The 22157-nt window shown below is 40.2% G+C and overlaps 1 protein-coding gene across 1 annotated transcript in view; it reads right to left on the minus strand.

Moving 5' to 3' along the window:
* uvrag (UV radiation resistance associated gene) overlaps window positions 1–22157 on the minus strand; it is an 88972-nt gene that overhangs the window by 42060 nt on the left and 24755 nt on the right. The window contains exons 9-12 of the mRNA XM_044222646.1: window positions 17064–17148; window positions 14036–14123; window positions 13529–13589; window positions 10372–10537 (exon numbers count right to left, since the gene is read on the minus strand). Of these exons, the coding sequence (XP_044078581.1) occupies window positions 10372–10537; window positions 13529–13589; window positions 14036–14123; window positions 17064–17148 (400 nt within the window). The remainder of the gene's footprint in view (window positions 1–10371; window positions 10538–13528; window positions 13590–14035; window positions 14124–17063; window positions 17149–22157) is intronic.

Consider the following 22157-nt stretch of genomic DNA (forward strand, 5'->3'; position numbering starts at 1 on the left):
TGAGAGCAGAAGTAAATCTGTTTCTGTAAAATCCCCCTCCCCCTCATAAAAAACTGCCCATCTCTCTCCTTTTCATCTACCCTTCAGCGCAATCTCACCACTGGATAGTTACATGCGAGTCCTGGCTCTGTGTGTAGATACAAAAATATGTAATTAATAAGTATGGAGCCATGACATTGTAAAAAGACAAAAACTGCATCTCACAGTCCCGTCTTTATGAGTGAGAATATATGCGTCCCCGGCCTGCCAGCTCTTTAACTCCAGGGTCTAGACACAGACAACCTCAAAATATAAAAGAAGGGACTCAAAGAAGGAAACAACCAATAAACATATAGCTACAATGATGAGATGAAGTAATAGGAAGGTCTTTGCTCTTTCTTCCTGTCCATTTCTTTTATTTTAAAAACACTCCTTGCCCTTTCTTTTATTCCTGTTGAGGGATCTTTTAATAGCAGGCTGAGTTATAATTTCATCTCTGAGTGCTCCACCACCAACAGTGTCTACACTGTCTCCCTGAACTGCACTTGAGGCCCTCCTAGCAGGTGTCAGCAGCACACAATGTCTTTTATAGCCTCCGGTTTAAATGGCCACATTTGTGGGCTATTTGTGCAAAGAAAAAAGGTGAGCTTACTACGGCCCAAAGACTCCAATTAAAGCTTTGTATATGCATTTTGCTTTGTACATACAGCCTGTTTAAAACTGACATTGGTTTCTGGAGTTTTACAACAATGACAGAGCCAAAATGGAGTCCATCTGAGCTCTCTTTCTTAGAGTTAAAATGACCATCGTCTCTACAGGCAGCCCTGTTAAAAGTAGTCTATTAGAGAACCAAGGCCACAATGTCAGTGGGTGCTTCTTGTGCAAACTATAGAGTGAATGTATATTTAAGCATGTTATAGTACACTGGACTCCCTCTTGGGTCCATGGTATTAAACGTAGGAGTATAACGGAGGACAAAGCTATGCAGGTGGGTGGTCGCGCTCAACTTTACTATGGTTCATGAGAATACGGCGGGAAGACTCCTGGTGACCGGCTGACCTGCTGTAATGTATACACAGGCTGAGGTCTCCACATGTGTTGGCTTGCCTGTTTAGACATTCTAATTAATACTCCATGTGCAAAACAACAGTTCTGGCTCACATGTTGGCGACGAGGCTTGGCCAGTACTTACACCTCTGTTTTAATAGTGAGGGGGGATGCTTGTGAATTTCACAATGTCTTTAATGTGCAATTTCAAACGGCTTGGGACCATAAATCATCTGGGCCTGCTTTTTAAAAAAACACCTGCCTTGCAACTGTCAAGGCTCTAATGGCAGTGGTTACTTTATAAATCACAGTGAGCTGTAATTTTCAATATCTGAGAAATGATTACACTGAGCATCTGTCAGTGAATGCTATTTTAATGACCGCTGTTGCACTTAAGACCCCAGTATAACCGTCTTGGTGTATGCCGTTAAAGCGTCTCCTGAGTGATGTGGCAGTTCCTCGCTCTGTCATGCTAGGTTTTCATCACAGCTCTTAAGAATATCCAGGGGTCCGCTGACCCCAGCTCCCAACCCCTGGCTTTCATTTTTTCTTTCCTTTCCTTTTGTCTTCTTCCATTGTTTAATCACAAGCAGAGAGGGAGAAGAGGGGCTCTGACCAGCACCTTACATAGTATTCACCAGCCAAAAAACGTAAGCCAAAGCAGACCATCACTTCATCCCAAATGCAGTCTTTAAAAAAATGACATGCTATCTGACCTTAAATCAAAAGATTATAACAGCTATTTAGAATTAATATTCCAACCTCATGGCAGTCTCAAGTCAACACCAATTTTCATGATCATAGTTGTACTAACAAGACTAAGACTCTACAGCCATGCTAGCGGCTCTGTGAGACTGTACTTAGGCACAGCAGTGCTTTGGACTAAACGGTGCCATAGGCGTGCTCATGATGACAATGCTAACATGCTGATGCTAAGCAGGTATAACATTTGCCATATTCACAGTCTTAATTTATCATGTTAGCTTGCTAACATTTGCTAATTACTAAATACAAAATACAGGTGAGGCTGATTCTGCAGGTTTTTGGTCATAAACCAAAGTACTGGATACATTAACATTTTGACCTGATGATGGCGCTAGATGAAAAGTCAGGGTTATTACAATTCATCCTGAGGGGGACATGAATATGTGTACAAAATTTGATGGCAATCCATCCGCTCGCTAGCTTTTGAGACATTTCACTTAAAACCACAAACGTCAGCTTCATAGTGGCGCTACAGGAAAGTCAGGAGATCACTAAAGATAGTGGGATTAATCCTCTGGGCACCATTAATGTCTGTACAACGTTCTGTGCCAATCCATCTCAATTGTTGTTAAGATATCTGGGACAAAGTGCTGGATAGACTGACAGACAGGCAGGCATACATGGCTAAAAAGAGAGCAAGAGCTCACACTGACAGAAAGACTGTTACAAGTACATTAATTTTTTCCCCCTCAATCTATGAACAAGAATACAATACTATTAGATGTTCTCAGCTGGCTGGACCATTCCTTTCAACCTACAGCATCCTTCAGAAAGCCATTCAGCACAGATACTTCTTGTTATCTTTTTAATGAAGTGGACAAAGACTGCTTGAATAGGCTGCACAACAGCAGGGCTCCAAGATGAAGGGCTGCTTATGCAACTAACCTGTCAAACTAGAAGAGACTCCTTGACTTCTTCAGAGCTATTATAAACATACCATTCCTGCCATTGTTCTTGAGTGATTTGGCAGAAAACCTCAAAAGACAAGTAAACATTCTGTCCAGTCCCAGGGTTCCTTTGTAGTTGACATACAGACCAAAATAATGATCTACTTTTTGGAATTTGATTCAAGTTCTCGGGTTCCCAAATTGATCGCCTTCTTCATTTGTTCTATGAAGAATACAGTAACTATGCAACTGAACACTAAAAAACCAAACTCTACTTTTGTATGTGTGTACGCCTTCCTATATAATGGGTCTTTCAGCAGGATGTTTAACCTGCCCTGCAGCCTCACAGTGATTTTCCCCTGTCATTGCTGTGCCGGTCAGGGTACTTTGGGTACAGCTCCCCCTCTCCTCCTGTGCACATGGTCCATGTTAAGAGACATGAAACCGCTGAAGCCCCGGCACAATAACCTCTTTTCTTGGAGCTCACAGGTTCCTCTCGTCTTAAGCTGGCCTCCCTCCCCTGGCATTCGCATTCACTACCTCCACCAACAGTTTCTTTTGTGTAAGCAGTGAGCAAGCAGTGATGTGTAAATCCCTCTTACATTCATTTTTCCTTTAGCCGGTGATAAAGAAAATTAAAAAAAAACAAAACAAACTGATTTGCTGATACTTTGGAAGAACGACTATATGAGGCAGTGCTTGCTTTTTAATGGCTGGGTTCTGGTCTCAATCAGACACTGGACATCTGGATCACATCTCCCTAGTTCTCCCCCATGCAATCAGAAACACTGGAACTGGGCTCTCCACAGGACAAAATGTGGGTGCAACATGTCGTTAGAGTCCATTGATTTCAGAGAACATCTCTGACAGGGAGGAGGATGATTTTGTAATGCCCAAAAGGCCAAACAGTGCCGAACAGACCAGTCATATTCCACCCCTTACTTTCAAATATTCTTATAGGGCCAGTTTCAAAGTCTGGCCTGCACCAAAGTGCTGGAGGGAAACAGTTCAGATTAACACAAGTCTTGACTGGGTTTTCTGTAGCAAAATATCAGGCTATATGTAATAAGGCAGCCCTTACTCTACCCTGCAGGTGGAAAGGATTAAAGGGATATTAACCAAACTCCAAAACGTGAAATATATTCATATTCTTCACACCACACTAAGATCCAGTGCTTGTAACACTTCAATTAACAGGCTGGTCATAAGGAATTTTTCTTGCTCAACTATACCCAGGGCTCTGAAAAATAAACAAGGGATTTTATGTTGAATAGTAACAGGGGCGAATTTTTGAGCTACTGAAATCTGGATCCTCACTAGGTACTGCAGTAGAGCCACAGAAAGGGGATGTTGAGCCTTACTTTAAGGATGCATGGAGTCATCTAAAAAGAAGACAGATTCATCACATTGCAAAAGTGGAGTTAGGATAATTACCATTTAACAGGGGCCTACAGAGCAACATGCAACTAAAACAACATAAGGTTCCTATGTGCACGCCATTATAATTGACTGACTGCTTGCTAATCCTACCACGCTCTGAGAAACTGATCCCATGCCACCTCACTTATCACCACTGGCTGCCTCTTTCCGACACTTTAATCACCCCCTTTTTTGTTCACTTTTAGAGGTTGGCTAGTTGCTTTCCGTCTCCCCACACATCATTTTGCTATGTGTCTGCAGCTCGCCGGGACCTCAGGGGTCATAAACATGTGGAGGGGGGGAGGTGAAAGCTTTCTGGAGCATTTCGCCCCACTCAGGGACACCTAAGGGTGATGCTGGATTGTCGTGTCTTTTTAACAGCCACACAGCCTACAAGTTTATTTTTTGTTGCTGGATGCTGGTGTAAATATCCAGCATGGTACGACTGGAAATGTGTAAAGCAACTCCCTTTGAGCCTCTCCAGCTGTTGTCATGACATAATCACCCACACAGAGAGATGGCCGCTCAATCACCGTGTTGTCTGATAATGTCTTTCTTTTTCTCACACACATTCTCCCAGCCATTTGTCTTCTTATGTATGACACATGTGGATGTGAACGTGACACTGCTTATTTACACATCATTCCTATGTGCCTCGACCAAGAATAAGCAGTCACTTGTTTTGGCCTGAGAGTACAGCACAAATACTGGTGAAGACAGGAGTTGTTGATCCTTACAGGGTTACAGACATCATTGGCAAATGTCTCCAATGCTACTCCATGACCAGCTAAACATAGAACATTAAAAGGTGAGAAGAGAAACAAAAAATGGTGAGGCTTTCTGGTCTGCAGTCCTGTTATAATGACCTGATTTTACATCGCCATGTGGCCTGCATCTCCTCTCCAATTTAAATCATTTACTATAATGAGCCTACTTCAGGTTTAAAACGACCCCCAACTCGCTTCTTTACAGCCACCTGAAAAACGCAGCAGACCGCTCAGCACTCAAAATACAAAGGCCGACAAGTGCTTCCAAAATGCCCATATTTGTTCAGAGTCCCAGTCAATAGAAAATGTGTGAAAATTATTTACATAAATATTATTCTAAAATATAATAACAGAACAAAAGGACTGAAATATACTGCTGATATCAACAAAGCCACGCACAGCAAAAGCAGAACTGTGAGCATAATGTGAAGAGCTGACAAGTGCAAGCATGACTCTGGACTTTCATCTTTATTCTCCTCTTCTAGTGGCTTTGAACTTACCCAGACTATTAACTCTAACACTAAGGGGGCAATCATATTCACCCACATCCATGGTTATTAGTAGCACTGCTGATTATAGTAAAATCTTCATGACCCCCCCTCTCACACTTATTGAAGGGGGTCTTGCATGTGTGGAATGTCAATATGTATGTAAGGTGCATACCTGAACATGTGTGTCCTAAGCGTGCAATTATCATAACACAGCAGGGTTTTTTTTAAATATGACTTGATGCATAGTTACAAGACCATAACATATACAAATAATAATTTCATTACATTGGGCCTCGCTGTAATTACAGTGCCTGTACAATTCATGACTTACACAAACGGCCCTGACAAACCCCCAGGTGAGGTTAGATTCTCACTTTATCATTTGCTTCTCTCTGTGTCAACATAGTAAATTTCCATCATGAATAGTTCTTGTTCAGCAAAAATGACATAATGCTGTGAAGATAGGAAGCAAAGTAGTTACAGCCCTAGGGTGTGATAGAGACACTGGCACTTAATGGGCACTGTGATTTACAGTCTCAGCAGAGCTTCATTATGGATTCTCTGAACACCTGAGTAAACTGAAAAAGGAGAGCTTGGCATTACCATGGGCAAGACAAAACAGCTTAAGAAGACAGCACCTACTGTCCAAGCTATGCAGGTCTGTCGTGGAAATGGGGACAGATGTACTTTGCAAAATGAATATACAGTTGTGGTCAAAGGTTTTGAGAATGACACAAGTATTGGTTTTCACAAAGTTTGCTGCTTCAGTATTTTTTTTAGATATTTTTGTCAGTTGTTACTATGGTATACTGAAGTATAATTACAAGCATTTCATTAAGTGTCAAAGGCTGTTATTGACAATTACATTAAGTTTATGCAAAGAGTCAATATCTGCAGTGCTGACCCTTCTTTTTCAAGACCTCTGCAATTCGCCCTGGCACGCTGTCAATTAACTTCTGGGCCACATCCTGACTGATGGCAGCCCATTCTTGCATAATCAATGCTTGGAGTTTGTCAGAATTTGTGGGTTTTTGTTTGTCCACCTGCCTCTTGAGGATTGACCACAATTTCTCAACTGGATTAAGGTCTGGGGAGTTTCCAGTTTTGTTCCCCAAGCCACTTAGTTATCACTTCTGCCTTATGGAAAGGTGCTCCATCATGCTGGAAAACCATCCAAGAACCAACTGTTCTTGGATGGTTGGGAGAAGTTGTTCTCAAAGGATGTTTTGGTACCATTATTTATTCATGGCTGTGTTCTTAGTCAGAATTGTGAGTGAGCCCGCTCCATTGGCTGAGAAGCAACCCCACACATGAATGGTCTCAGGATGCTTTCGGTTGGCATGACACAGGACTGATGGTAGCGCTCACCTTGTCTTCTCCGGACAAGCTTTCTTCCAGATGCCCCAAACAATCGGAAAGGGGATTCATCAGAGAAAATGACTTTACCCCAGTCCTCAGCAGTCCAATCCCTGTACCTTTTGCAGAATATCAGTCTGTCCCTGATGTTTTTCCTGGAGAGAAGTGGCTTCTTTTCTGCCCTTTTTGACACCAGGCCATCCTCCAAAAGTCTTCGCCTCACTGTGCGCGCAGATGCATTCACACCTGCCTGCTGCCATTCCTGAGCAAGCTCTGCACTGGTGGTGCCCCGATCCCACAGCTGAATCAACTTTAGGAGACGGTCCTGGCGCTTGCTGGACTTTCTTGGGCGCCCTGAAGCCTTCTTCACAACAGTTGAAGTTCGTGATGATCTGATAAATGGTTGATTTAGGTGCAATCTTACTAGCAGCAATATCCTTGCCCGTGAAGCCCTTTTTGTGCAAAGCAATGATGATGGCACGTGTTTCCTTGCAGGTAACCATGGTTAACAGAGGAAGAACAATGACTTCAAGCACCACCCTCCTTTTAAAGCTTCCAGTCTGTTATTCTAACTCAATCAGCATGATAGAGTGATCTCCCAGCCTTGTCCTGGTCAACACTCTCACCTGTGTTAACGAGAGAATCACTGACATGATGTCAGCCGGTCCTTCTGTGGCAGGGCTGAAATGCAGTGGAAATGTTTTTTTGGGATTATACGCCCATTGCCATCATAAAAACTGAAGCAGCAGACTTTATGAAAACCAATACTTGTGTCATTCTCAAAAGTTTTGACTACAACTGTATGTACAGAGATTTCTCAGCAATGCAGTAGATCCAATCTGAGTATTTCATATTTCGATCTGTATCCAAATCCAAAAGCCAATCCCCAGTGAAAACGCACTATGGCAGGCTGCTGTGTGGTCTGTGTTGTGTTGGTGTGTGCGTGCGTGTGCGTGTGTGTGTATTGTGCATTGATGTACTGGTGAGAAGCTCCAGACATCCGAACCCTGAGTGTTGGAACTGCAGTCAAGGAAAATAATTAGTTTGACAAGATCTTCAATTTAAAATGTCGCTATTTATTGCCTGACTATTAAGTTATAAAAGTTGGAGGTTTCACATCACATGAATGTGTCGCAGTGTAATACAACTGAATGCAAAGAGAAGCCAGCTTTTTACACCAAATGTGGTAAATGAGACAAAACACTAGTTTTTACACACTCCTGTAAAAGATGCATTGATTAATACATTTAACATTCTGTAGTGCTTAGAAACATTGTAGAACTTTCTAATCAGAACACACCACCAGACAATGTAATAATTATGTAAGATTTGTAAAATTCGAGTATTTCTCAGATTATGTGTGTTTGTCGTATTTGGACTGTACAGTAGTTGTTTCCAGAAAGAATGTTAGATATGTAAAATTTCCAAATATTAAGCTCATCTCTAGTGGCTGGCCTCACATTTCAAGGTTGAGGGGGGTTCAGTGACCTTTAAGGACCTTCAAAAATGTCAATTAAAAATAAAACGATGAACGGGGCACTGCACCTAATTATATGAAAGAGTGAAGGCAAGGTAAAAGTGAATGAGCATTGTTTTGGGAGACAATACGGTTTCCAAATAATGTATAGCAGGACTTAAAAGAAATAAACTGAGCACACATTAGAGGCCCATGATATTTTATCAAATCCAATTAAAATCCTCTTGGATTTATCCGTTTTTGTTTATAGACAGAATACTGCAGCTACCACCAGCTAATGGAAGACAGGATACTGTCGTAAGATGCAGCTGCAGTCACTGTAACTTAGTTTACCCAAGACAAACGCCACTATGACCAAGACAAGTAGCTGAAAAATGAATGGATAGATGGGCAGGTACTGTATCAGGTCACACTTCTCTGTTACTGTCTCTACTAACATTTAAACAAACTGTAGAGATCTCACACAGAGAAATCTTCATTATCAGAATGGAGCGACAAACTGACAATTCATTCCTACTCCACTGAAACACGCCATTTATAAACCTGCAAGACATTTATTTTTGGACAGCTTTTCTTTACAAAAAAAAGAGGTCTTGACAATTTTAAAAGGTAGGTGAAGATTTTAGGACTACCTTGGCTATTTACACCCTGCCTAAAAATGTATTTCATTCCAGATTATTTTATTTAAAATGCTTAGTTTAGTTAAGCAGTATAAACCTCTCTAGGGCTAAGTTACAATTCCATATATACATGGTACCACTCTGTATTAAATATCTGAATTTATGATCTGTTGAAATCTTAAATATAGGGTCTCAAAGAGAATAACGGTATAACAAGGCTGGCAATTTATTGACTACAATATCCCAGGTCTTTGAAATCTGGCAGCACTGAGTTATTTGAGGTGGCTCTTATGGTTTGATAGATTACTAAAAGTGTAATAAACTTGGTGGAAATAAAAGAACAGTGTGATCATTAAGCGGTCAAAATGACGCAAAAAAAAAAAAACGTTGAGCAAGTATTCTAGGTTTTACCATGTGTACTTTCTTGTTAACAGTGTTAAAAATGTAACAAATGTGAAATGCTTTTTGAATCATGACTGTTATCGTTGGAAATGAGCACCAGCTGAGATGTCTGATTAATGCCCCTATTAGCTCCAAGCTTTTACATGCAGAAGCTACTCTGTATGTTACTAACACGGCTTTTCTGTGTACAATGATGTCTTTTCAATAAATACAGCTATGCAAATGTTCCACATTATTGATGATGGGCAGTAGGTATGCAAAACTGAACATAGTTGCAGTGAAAAATATTCACTCTGCCTTGCACACACCCAAAAACAGACAACAAGACAAACAGGAAGGATGAGGAACACACTAGCAGAGTCAGACGCATTTGCTAGAAAATCAAAAAGATAATTTTGTATTTAATAAAAGGAAATTCTGAGCACTACAAACTACTGAGCACATAAAACAAAGTGCTCCTCAAACTGCAAGTAAATATTTAAAAGCATGCAGGGGAAGATTTGCAAGAGCAAAACTAGTTTTGGGATATTTTGTTGAGATACTACAAATCAGACAATGGAATAAGAGAGCACATTATCCACATTTGTTAAGTGATGGCATTGGCAACAAGGAAAACAGGAAATAGGTTGCACAATCTGACCAATGCAAAAATGTCTTTATTTATCCAACATTTCAACAGATTATACCTTGACAATAACCTTGTGGTTGAAATGTGGGACAAATAAAATCATTTTCACAGAGGAACTAAGAGTGTGACTCTCCTTTTCTTAAAAGTTCTGTGAAAGAGAGAAACATGAATTCAGAAGGTGTACGGTTGTATTTTTCTGTTTGATAAGGAAAATAGGTGTAAGAATATTTCCTTTCTTGACATTTTGTGAGTTTATTTTGTTTATTTATTAAGAGAGCTTGTGTAACGTAGCGAGCTTTCCGCTCGCACTATCTGACTATCTGAGCTATACTATCGAACTATTGCCTCTCGAGGGACAAGTGTTATTACAACACAGGACGGGTCGGGACTAGCAGGTTAGCATGCTAATTTCAGTAGATATCTCTGCAACACAATACATACACATCCATCTATTTGCACAACATGTGAAGATTTTAAGATTAGATGTTCCCTAATTTTTTGGTGTTTTCATTTCAAGTATTGAGCCTACTTACTCTCTCTCCTTCTCAGTGAGTCTGTCAGTGATGGTGTCCTTGATGGAGGAGCGTGAACCCTTGTGGATCACAGGATACCTAAGAGGGACCTGCAGGAAGCACGAGATCATCAGGACCAGGTGTGATGTGTAACCCAGGGCGACTGCCACGCTCCCATCATCCTTTGCTACAGGACACAAAGTAAAAAAGAGGTTCCAGTAATCTCCCATTAGATAGAGTTTTGTTGAGCAGACAAGAAATGATGATCTACATCAACACACCAAAGCCTCTAAGCCTATAATCTAATGCAAATTAAATTCAAAACAGCATTTTAATCACCCAAAAGTCAGTATTTTATAACATCAAGAACTTCAAAGCATACAGTCAGCAATGTCTGTTTTGTTTGGAATGTACTTTCATTACATGGAAAAATAAATTGTGTTTACATAAACCATGTCCACATCTTGTGAATCCAAACAAAAATGTATAAACATCCAACCAAAGATAGCTTGGTAACCAAGTATTCACAGGAAGAAGAGCAGTTACATTCATGTGGGGAAGTGTTTTGAAAGTGATACAAAATGTAGCACAGCACAGACAGTACCAAGAAACATTGGCTGCAGTGGGATAACCCAATTTCTTTCGGATATGTGCTTGAGATGCAAAAGCATCATGTATAACTTTCCCTTCTAAGCCCAAATAACTTTCAGGGTGGAAAACTGAATGCCTTCGTGAACATTTCTGACAGGGAAAGAAACAGCAAACCATCTCGCTTTAACTACGAGAAATGGTTTCAAGACAACGCGCTAAGTGGTTTCACATTTCACACAGACAGCAGCAGGACACTGCTTGAGGCAAAGACTTAAAATCACCGTGGTTTTTATCTTAATGCTTTGAAATAATAGACTATGGCAACAGTGAGTGGTAGACTCCATGGCTTATACTGTGTGATTTTCAACTTAACACAGAAAGCCTGCTTAGTTTCATTAGTCTTCCTGCATTTTTTAGTCCATAGCAACAAAAGCACCTGGAGTAAACAGCTTCCTGGCTTCTGGTGCTTTTGGATGATGCTACACACTAACTGGTATATCAGGTCAACTAAAGGAAATACATCTATAAGCGACACCTTAGGGTGCAAGTGGAGACTGCTGATATCTTGTCAGGCTGCACTGACAAGGAAAGCTTAGTTAAATGTAAAAGACTAAAGGGCCTCAGCAGAGTGTAACCCTGTTCCACTTAGACCCCCAGCAGGATTAGGACTCCAACTGACCCTGGTCTCTAATGTGGAACATCCTCCCCTGTAGGCAAACAATTCTAGACTTGATCAGACTTTCTTTGGGGCAGACCTCCCACAAATGAGAGCAGGGGTCAGCAATGGGTAAAAATGGAGGGGTAAAATGCATGCTTCTCCATCCTTTGTTTCTAAAGTCTATACATGTTGTACTGGCCTTTGCAAGATGTCTAATGGTCCCAGCGGTTATGTTAGAGCGTAAATATTAATGGCTACCTGGACTGCATGACAGCTCTTCTCTACGTTTCACAAACCACAAGCCACCTGACCAGGAGGGAGGGCAGACAGGTAGTTAGCAGTAAATGCATTAAAATCTTCTCTGTTAGGCCTTTGATCTTCTGCCACAGCACATGCTCTGTTGTTTACTCACTGCTAGGTATCCACCTATGCAGGACTGGGAGGCAGAAGCAGACACAGGCCTCCACCTTATGGGAACAAGTGATTGCTGCAAACACAAATGGGCTGGCTGTCACTACTGTGCACTTCACTGTGCTCTTAAAAGATGTTAACAGGTGGAGTGTGACAGAAGGGAACGGAGGAGACTGGGAGTCGTATTTTTGAATTATGGGTTCAGAGGCCTACTGGGTCTCACCAGCTGTGAGGAAGGGGAGCTGGAGAATGTTGAGTGGACAGTGGCCAGTGTGTTCTCGGTATTAGACAAGTGCTGCAGACCAAAGCTAACCATTCATTACCCATTCAATCCGCCCCCACCCCCAATTCCTGTGAGCTTTTGAGGTCATGAAGTCATCAAGTTTCCCTTGCTGTGACAGCAAATCCCATTTATCATTACATATACAGCATGACCCTTACTCTAACCTACCACACCAACATGATAACAAGGGCTTTGTGGCTGAAACTGCCTGCTGACAAAACTTTTTTTCTGTTGCCTAATACTGTGTCTTTGATATTAAACCGTGTGGTTTTTGTGGCTGTGTCTCATTGGGGTGGTGGAACCAGACACAAAAGCATCTTGTGACAAGACTCTATAAGACTGTGGTGGCGCTGAACAACTCCTCCATCAGCAGCCAACAAGAAATCAGAAAGGCTGTGTTCAAAAAACAGAAGAATGCAAACCAATCGAGTTCCTAGCCTGTCTGCCTTCTCTGCTCGGCCCACACGCCTGGCTCCAAACTTTTTTCCTTAAGACTCTAAGAGTCCTAATTCTTTCTTACCTTCCTATTTTTTTTAGCTAGATCAGTATGGGCCCTTCTCCTTGTAGGCACTATGAATTACAGAAAAAACTTGCTGACATTTTTATGAATTAATTCTGTCTCTCTTTTTACTGAGCAGATAAGAAATGAATTTAAACAAATAAAATAAACAAAAATACACCCAGGAAGGTTTGTGCATGCGTGTCTGTTCATTTGAATTAAAAGACTGTCTTTGCCACAGGAAAGTGATTACTTTGTTGCTCAATCATTGCCAGCTCATCTCACACACAGTATCTGAGGCAAGACATGTTGTTATGTGTGTGTGCATTGTGATTTTGAATGTAGCCAAAGAAAAGAGGAATGTCAACCTCTCCCAGCTAATAAAACTATTGACTCCCTATTGATGACACAATTATGTCATTATGTCTTTTATGCAGTAAAATGACATACCGGTAATTATAAAATTATGTCATTTATGTCCGTTAAAGACTGTAATACCTTAGCACAGTAATGCTAAATTGGCATCTACGGTAGCCAAACTTATGATATCATAGATACTTTTTCTACGAGATCATCAGGCTTCAAATGGTAAAATATTAAATTGCTATGCCTCAACAAACACCTCTACATATAGCCACACGCATTAAAGCTAAGGCAAAACATTTGTTCAGCATCCCTCACCTCAGCTTATCCTCCTGTAACCCTGATACACACAAGCAGGCACATAATAAATTACCTTGAAAGTCTTCAGAGTTTGGCAGCTTCACTCCGCAGATGACGTAGTCTGACTGATTAGCCTGTGGATTTAAATAAGAGGTTTCATATCAAAGACAATGATCAGACAGGAGAAACAGACCCAGAAAAGATGAAACCCTGTGTGGGCCAAAACACCAGCTTTGCCACCGTTAGAGGCACTTGCTTTAAATAATTGTCTAGTTGTGTCAGCATTTAAAATATTTAGTTTGTATGCCAAATGTTTTAGAAAACATAGTGACTGTAATATACATCAGAGAGGCATGTTAAAAAGAAAGGTAATGACTTTGGATCTCCTAAAACACTGCAGTGGAAATAACATTCAAAATTAGACATTAGTTTGGAATAAAAAAAGAGAACTGTTGCACATATAACTATCTGCACCATCTCTGCTTTATCAAAGCCTTGGTTTTATAACCAGATAATTCTTTTCAGTTGTCAACTTGTCAACAATGTGTTGTGCAGCAGTGTACCATCAGGTCCAACTCACCACATCAATGGGGTAGATGTAAGAAAGCTCAGAGAGGAGCTGACGACAGCGGAAGGTGAGCTGGGCGTTGGACTTGAGGAACTGCTCTCTGGGGAGACAAAACCAGACACAAGGACGATACAATTAGGAGCAGCAGTTAAGAGTGGAGGACATAGGGAGTGGTAAGGCAAAGGAGAGACTTGAGAAAGAGCAGAGATGAGATCGTAAGGGAAGGAGTGAGGCTTGAAGAGATGGGAGGAAGTGGACATGAGCAGTCGAAATGATCCAAGCTAGTTATTGCCCCACAGGGACCCACTGTAAGCCATAAAGGTAATTAAAGTCAGTGAAAATATAAAAAATTCACGACGAAGAGGAGAATTTATTTATGGAGCATACTATAAGGATGTGGGATAGCAGATTAATGTTGGTCTAAGGAAAAGAGTGGCCTACTCTGCTTTTATCTAGGCCTTGTATGAATGAGAGCTAAGTGACTCATCAGTGAGTCATCTGCAATTTTACTAGTCAGTTTATATCCATGATAGGATAATCATTGTCGGTAGCTTGTCCCACTATCAGAACAGACTGGAGGACAGTCAGCAATTATGACCTATGAAAACTGGAGAAGTCTGCATATTTGCCTTACAGTGACCTGAGTAAGTAACACTGTGTGCAAGTGTATATATGTTGTTTTTATGGTTGGTGCTGGCTTTAACATTTCTCATTCCTTTAACAAATGTAAAATACCACCATATACTGAAATACATCAGACTTTTGTGGAGAAAATAAGAAATTGCCCTGATTTTCCCTACTGAAAGTAAAAAAACTCAAAATTCCAGGGTATTCCAGAAATGTCATGCCTACAGAAACCCTATGTGCTGAAATACAATCCAAGCCTTCTTGTTCATGCAAATGGATGTTGAAGCTGGTTTAAACATTGTATAGGTGATAGAAAACAAATGCCTTGTTGGATGTCCCTTCCATATCTAACTGCAATATAATTTCATTGAGGAACCGATATGGTGAGTGCAGGTGATTTAAAGGCTACGGCTGTACCAGAGAGTAAAGGTGGATTTATACAGAACACAAGACTGTGCATGCAAAATTAATCTAGTTATTGAGTTGTGTGAAACAAGTTATTCCTGTGACTGCTTATGTCTGACTAATACAAATTATCGACTGCTTTGTGTGAGTGGTGTGTGGGAGTGAGTCTCTCTCTTTGGGTGTCCCTACCATATTTACACCACTACTTGTGGAGCATTGTGGGTAATAGCCCATCATTTCATGCAGATGAAAAGGGATTTGGGAGGAAAATGGTTATTGAACGTGATGCGCCCTCCCATCTATGCTCCTCGTCTTTCACTTGAATTTCCTATTTGGCTTTGCCTGTGGTTAGCAGTCTCTTATCATTTCCCTTCCAAGTGTGCGGCTGCTTTGTACAAGTGAAAGAGGAGACAGATTGGTGTGTAATGATCGTTTGATCTGAAATCACTCATCTGTCCAGCAGGCTTTGCTTTATTAGTTAAGCCCAAGGTGCAAGCCCTTTACAAACCCCTTTCCTAAAACATGCAAACTGATGTTTCCCACTGCCGTTCTTAATGTATGCTCACAAACAAAATACTTCTAGCTAATCTACATTTAGCTGGCATAAGTAAGCAACTACACATATCATGGCACGTGACCAACAACGGTGGAAGAAGTATTGAGTATTCTTTACTTAAGTAAAAGTGCCAATACAACAATCTAAAAATACTCCATTATAAGTAAAGGTTCAAAAGGTAAAGATTCAAAATCCATCTTAACTAAAAGTAAATAAGTATTATCAGCTAAATGTACATAAAGGAATAGTTCAACATTTTGGAAAAATACACTTATTCGCTGTCTGGCAGTCGTTAGATGAGAAGATTGATATTACTCTCATACCTCATATTAAAGTATCAAAAGTGAAAGTACTCATTCGGTAGGAAAATTAATTGTTAATACTGATGCATCAATGCATAAGCAGCCTTTCACTGTTGTAGCTGGTTGAGGTGGAACTACTTTTAACTACTTATATAGAGCACTACAATGATTAATGGGGTAGAAAAGAAGAAAACCAATGTTTTGCTACACAAATTTGTATTCATTTTTCTGACTTTTCTCCAGTCTTAGTATTTTTTATGAAGTATTGGATAATTTGACCTCTCCCCACAGTTACTTAAATGAAACCATGTGAGAAGTTTAGAAGGGAAATCTTTGGTGGAACTGCTAACAACTCAGACATCTGAAACATGACAGGAGGCCCCAAGCAGACACAGGGTTCACCAGCCAAAAAGGTTGGTAACCACTGGTTTAATCTTAAACAATGCACTGTATTTTATAAACTTATCATATTTTTTATGTTAATCTTAATCTGCAAAAGTAAAAAGTACAATATTTCCCTCTGAAATGTATTGGAGTACCATGGAAATACTCAAGTAAAGGACAAGTACATCAAAATTGTACAGTAAAAAAAGCACAGTACTTGAGTAAATGTACTTAGTTACTTTCAACCTAAAAGTTAAAAAATAAGTTAAATTAAAAAAAAGATAATTCCATGAAAAAACATCAACGACACAGATATTTCCAAAGAATGGATGTTAGGCAGATGTATAAGTGTCTGTGTTAATTTCCTGTTTGCTGGGTCTCTTGGCCCCTGCTGCTCTTCATGGGGATCTGATTTACCCTCTGTAACTGCCAGGTACTTCTCAGACAAACAAAACTGTATCCAGGGTCAGCACCCGCCACACACGTCTCCCCGCAGGCCAAGGCAAACACAGGCCAATAGGTTTTTTAGCACAATGTGCAAACTCTCTGTTGAGAACACACAAACAGGCAGCACCAGCCGCAAAAACATCCCCTTATTTTGAAAGAGCAAGGTGGGAGGCAGGGAGCAGGGTGTAGTCTCATCCCAATTCACATTGAGTCACATCATTTAGTGGGCTCTGGGTAATGTCTAGCTAGATACATGCATTTACAAAGTGTGTTTTCTATGCAGAAATAAAGCAATAGCTAATTACAGGTTCACACATACCTCTTGGCAGTGCATTCCTTCTGCAGCTTGGTTAAAGATTCTTTCTCCTCCTTCAAACTCTCGTGCTGAGCGGAGAACACTTCCTCTGAAAGAGACAGAAAGAAAAAAAAGGGGAAAATTATCAGGTGTGTGTGTTCTGTTCTGCTACATCTGAACAGCCAGGTGGGCTTGTGTTTGGTTGGCTGCCATCAACTGTTAAACCTAAGCAAGATCAAACAGCTCTTTTGATCAGGCCAAAACCATTTCCTTTTGACACCACATAAAAACGAAAAACATATGTATGCAAATTACAGGATTTGTCAGACTTTGTAAATACAGAGCTGGGCAAATAAATAAAATCAGACAGATAAGGGACAGTGATGATACAGCTTGTGGAAGTTGTGTGCATGCAAGATTGGCAAGCTCACAATAACTCAGTGTAGCATAAAACTGGAAAGAAGTGTAATTTAGGGTTGTAACAGAATATTTCTCTAATCTGTGTTCATACAGCATTACATATGATGGGGTGGCAGTCAAATGCAACAGAAACATGACTTATGGTCCCACATGATTTTAATAAACAAGAGGTTTGACAATTTAATGCAAATTAACAAAAAAACACATCTATTAAAAATTATTTTGTTTGTTTATTTTTTACAATATTTGTTCGCTACATATATTTCCTGCATTTCTCCCCCACAATCCAGAATAAACAGGAGAAAGTGTTTGCTTATTTAGTGTTCTATCTTTGTTTGAAGCTGAAAAAAGGCATATGGACAACTGTATGTGCCTTGCGATAATAATTAAAACATTTGGATTGCTGTCCTAATTGAGCTCAAGGGTCTCACAGGACTGTGGCCGTTGTATCAGACCGTGGTGGCGAAGACAGAGCAGAGCAACAAAGCAAAGCTCTTCATGTCAAAAATCACATATGCTTCATGCTCAGACTGTGAGTATAAACAATAGTAAAGATGTTTCTCCCCAAGGTGGCTGGCCTCACTCTTTGTGAAAAAGGAAAGAGCTAGGCCATGTAGGAGGACCTTGGTGTCAAGTAATTGCTGCTCCACAGTCACATGAACCAACTAACTGAGAGGGCCTAACCGTAACCCCATATTATTTGAGCAAGAAAAGAAACCAAAAGCAAAAAACACCAGCAATAAACAGTCACAAATGGCAAGATATTCTGTGATTCTTCAGTGTTTCCCATTACATATCTCGACCAAGCACCCACTAATCTCCATTAACAATCAGACAACACTACAACAGGTAGCACTCCCTGTTTTCTCATTTTTTGTGCCTGGAGCAGTAATGAAATCTGTAACTAAGCCATGTTAATGCCAACAAAACAATTCCTGTTAACAGTTCCCTAGAGAAGATGGGGCCATTTTTCAGAACGTTTCATTGTTAGTGGATCATTTATGAATATTGCAGAGAGTTATCACAAAAGAAGAAGCAGAGCTTCACCATTTCTGTGGCATGTGAAGTTTTAGCCACAATTTGAAGCACTAGCTCTGGTCTACCATATTGTAAACACTGTACATGCGCATTGAAATTCATGCGTAACCAGCGAGGCACAGTAGAAGGATGCATAAGAGATCCAAACTTCGCTCAGGAACCAATAAGAGGGACCAAACAGCACACTGCTTGATGATTCTACCTCTGCAACCCACCCTCAGTCAAATGGCACGACAGCAGCTGGCAGAAATGTGAGTTTGGAGCAATTCAGATGATCAAATCATGTTTGATCAGATGGATCACACAACCTGCTTTTCATCACATATTTCTACTCACATCCATGCTGCTCAAACTGACATCATAAGGGTGGAAGAAGAGATACCTTGACAGAGACAGAAGGAGGGAGAAAATAAAGGTACTCAGAAGTATCTCCATCAGATTAGCTAGGAAGACAGATAGTGTAAGACTGAGATCAGACAGGCCATCCCTCTGTTGTGAGCAATGACATGAAAACATATTTTAACACTGACTGCATGGGCCTGTATTGCACTCCTGCTTTAATGTAATGCCCAGTTCTGTCTTATCTGTTCTATCCATCCATCTTCTCATCCTTTTATCCCTCTAACCTGTTCCAGTTTGTATCACGGTATGGACAGACAAACTACAGCCAATACCATGGCAGTGTACATGCAGCATTCTGGCTGGTTTATGTGTCGATATATTTTCTTCCATATCAAACATGAGTGGTGGGTGTAGGATCCAAAATGTGGCGTGGCTTTATAATGCTACAAGGCTGCCCCATTTGCTGGTGAATCTGATGTTGAAAAATTATGATCTGACATAAATCAGTCAGGGAGCTCACTATAGTTTTTCTGATTTTGGACATGAGACAATGTACAGTCAGGTCCCTCTGGCAGCAGATGGCAAGCTTTGTGGAATTCTGAAGGAAGGCTTTGATAATGGACAACCACTCTGCTGGTTTAAAGGTTTTTTTCAGAATGGCCTGAGCGTGGTGACCTCTGTGTAAGAATTGATTGTTCATTGACTGGATGAGGTCTGGAACTGTTTCTAAGGACATTAAAAGTGACACTCGGATCCATCAGTGTCACTCACAATGACACTCAACATCAATCAGCGAATGCACAGAGGTTCCGAGTGGATTTATCACATAAACAGCAACAACACTGGACTGGTTTAAACTTACAGGAAGAACTGCTTTGACTTCCTACCGTTTTCTGATTACAGGTCCAGTGTGTAATGCAAAAGGTGCAAAAGCTCAAGAGAGATGATCTTGTCAAAATGTATTTTCCCTCTGTGGTATTTTTATTCAGTAATTTGTGAGTCTACAATTTAAAAGAATAGAAACTTAAATCCTAATCGAAAAAGTACAACTGATCACTGAGGCTATCGAGAAACTGTCTGATTCCCACCAAAAACTGTAAATGATCTTACAGTTTATCAAAAAGCAGTTTAATTTTGTAACATCATTATCGAGTGACCTTTAATGCATGCAGCATTCAATGCAGCTGTGTAAAACGATGAAAATAAAATGGCTATAATATAGAGTGAACAGTAAATTCCATCAGCTCAAAACATAACCACAAAGTACCACAACCAATTTAAAAAAGTTGAAGAGCATTGTGAAATAGTTTCAAAGGAATAAACTATAGTAGTGTCTGGGGGAAGTGCATTATAAAAGTTAATAATTATGAAGATGTTAGGAGGCCATATCTTATATAATATATATATATTATATCATATATTAACATGCTGCATGTTGAAAAACAACTGCAAAGAGAATCAAATAGAACAGCCTTGTATATAAACCAATCCCACTGAGTAATCTGATGTTGAAAAGACGTTTAATAGAAGCCTATTATATGTCTATTTGTCTGTAGACATCTAGTTTAGATTAAGGTTACTCAAGGTTGAAAAGTGAAAGTTTAGTAGATATCTAGTCTTAACAACAACGTAACATTGCATTGTGGGATATGAGTAAACAGAATCTGTGTATATGACAAAAAATAAACAGTTATACCGTAAATGCGGGGGTGTGCAGTGCTTATGTTAAATATTTACAGGTTTTTATGCATTTTTAAAATATGGTCTAAAATCAGGCTATACGTAGCCAATAAATCCTGGTCTATATCAGAGCTAAAGCTTGGAGGCGATGTGGAAATGACGTCTATTGCTCAGTGGAAAGGCTAGATGAGGAAAAGGTTTGACTATGACATAGAGACAGAGTGGAATGTCAGGGGAGTTAACAAAAAAGCAGGAAAATGTAGAAAGACATCCTAGTGAGTCATTATGCAGAGTGTTGGACTGCAGTACCTGTCAACCCTTATCCTCAGTCAAGATGGCAGCCAACTGAAGGATGTAAATGTGTAACGCTGAGCTGCTGCTAAAGGAGCCCTAATGATGATAGCTTCAATATGAGACCTTTTCTCTGAGGTGACAAATACCTCCACACACCCCACCTTCACAAAACTGTGTTCCTTACACTTGAGAAACCCAACCACTGACATTTATTGGTCGGGAGCCCTGGCTGTGTTACAGAGCGTGAGAATAACTACCGTTACTAAGTACAATAAACGCCGTTCACAGACCTGATTTATGTCGTCTGCTCAAGGTGGAAGGAGGGAAATTAGACAGGAGGAAATTGTGACAAGAGTGTGACCCCACCAAAGCCAAACCCATTAATTCTGGGGGGAGGAAAGTAAGACTTTTATTTTAAATTCACAGCTGTAAAGAAGGAAAAAAAAAATGCATGTGGTCATGCTCATATGTCCTCTGTTATGGATTGTGTGAAAGATATGCAGTAGACTTAGCATGAGTATGTGTGCATTTGCAGGAGAAGTGAAAAACAACAGCTTTTCTCAAGTCTACACTCCTATGATTTCACTGTCATTACTGTAAATCAGCGGGCATTGAACAGCTAGTCATTAACCTGTCATCAGGATGATACCGGCTGCTGATGTTTTTCAGTGCTTATTATGCAAACACTGATGAACACAGAATAGGCATCAGCAAGTCTATAACGGCATTCTAATAAAAAAATAATAATAATGCGGACACCTAACTTTCATCTTATTGCTGGCTCACATGTAGACGAACACACCTGCAGAACCTCGACTATATATTTGGGTTTTCTGGGCCCTTTGTTTTGAGAGAGGCTGTGTTCCTAGGAGAAACAAGTTTGTAAGAGTTATTTGCTAGATGGGAAGACCACACGGCCAGGTACAGATGAGATCCTAAAGAGCATGACAAACAATGGAGACTAACAGTCCATACAATATGCCCTCTGGGGATATAATGCATAGCAATGTACTTACACGTAGTGTTAAACTGTCAATAAAACTTGAAATCTAATAAGCACTGTGTGAAAAGTCATCAAATTAAACAATTGCTTCTATTTGAATCAACATTGATATTAAATGGGTATTTAAATCATCAGTCTTTAGCCACCAGCTTGTCTGATGAGCAGTCTATATTGAATGGCACTAATTTTACTTTTTCAAGTTTGTGTGCATTTTGACAGACAAGCCAATGGAGTTTCAAAATGAAATTTAAGCTACAATTGATAAAATCATGTCTCTCCAAAATGAAAGATGAGATCAGATGAAACAAACACGTTGTGGTGCCAATCTAAATATAATCAGA

The sequence above is a fragment of the Siniperca chuatsi genome, linkage group LG14, assembly GCF_020085105.1.
Source record: "Siniperca chuatsi isolate FFG_IHB_CAS linkage group LG14, ASM2008510v1, whole genome shotgun sequence".
NCBI classification, from domain to species: domain Eukaryota; kingdom Metazoa; phylum Chordata; class Actinopteri; order Centrarchiformes; family Sinipercidae; genus Siniperca; species Siniperca chuatsi.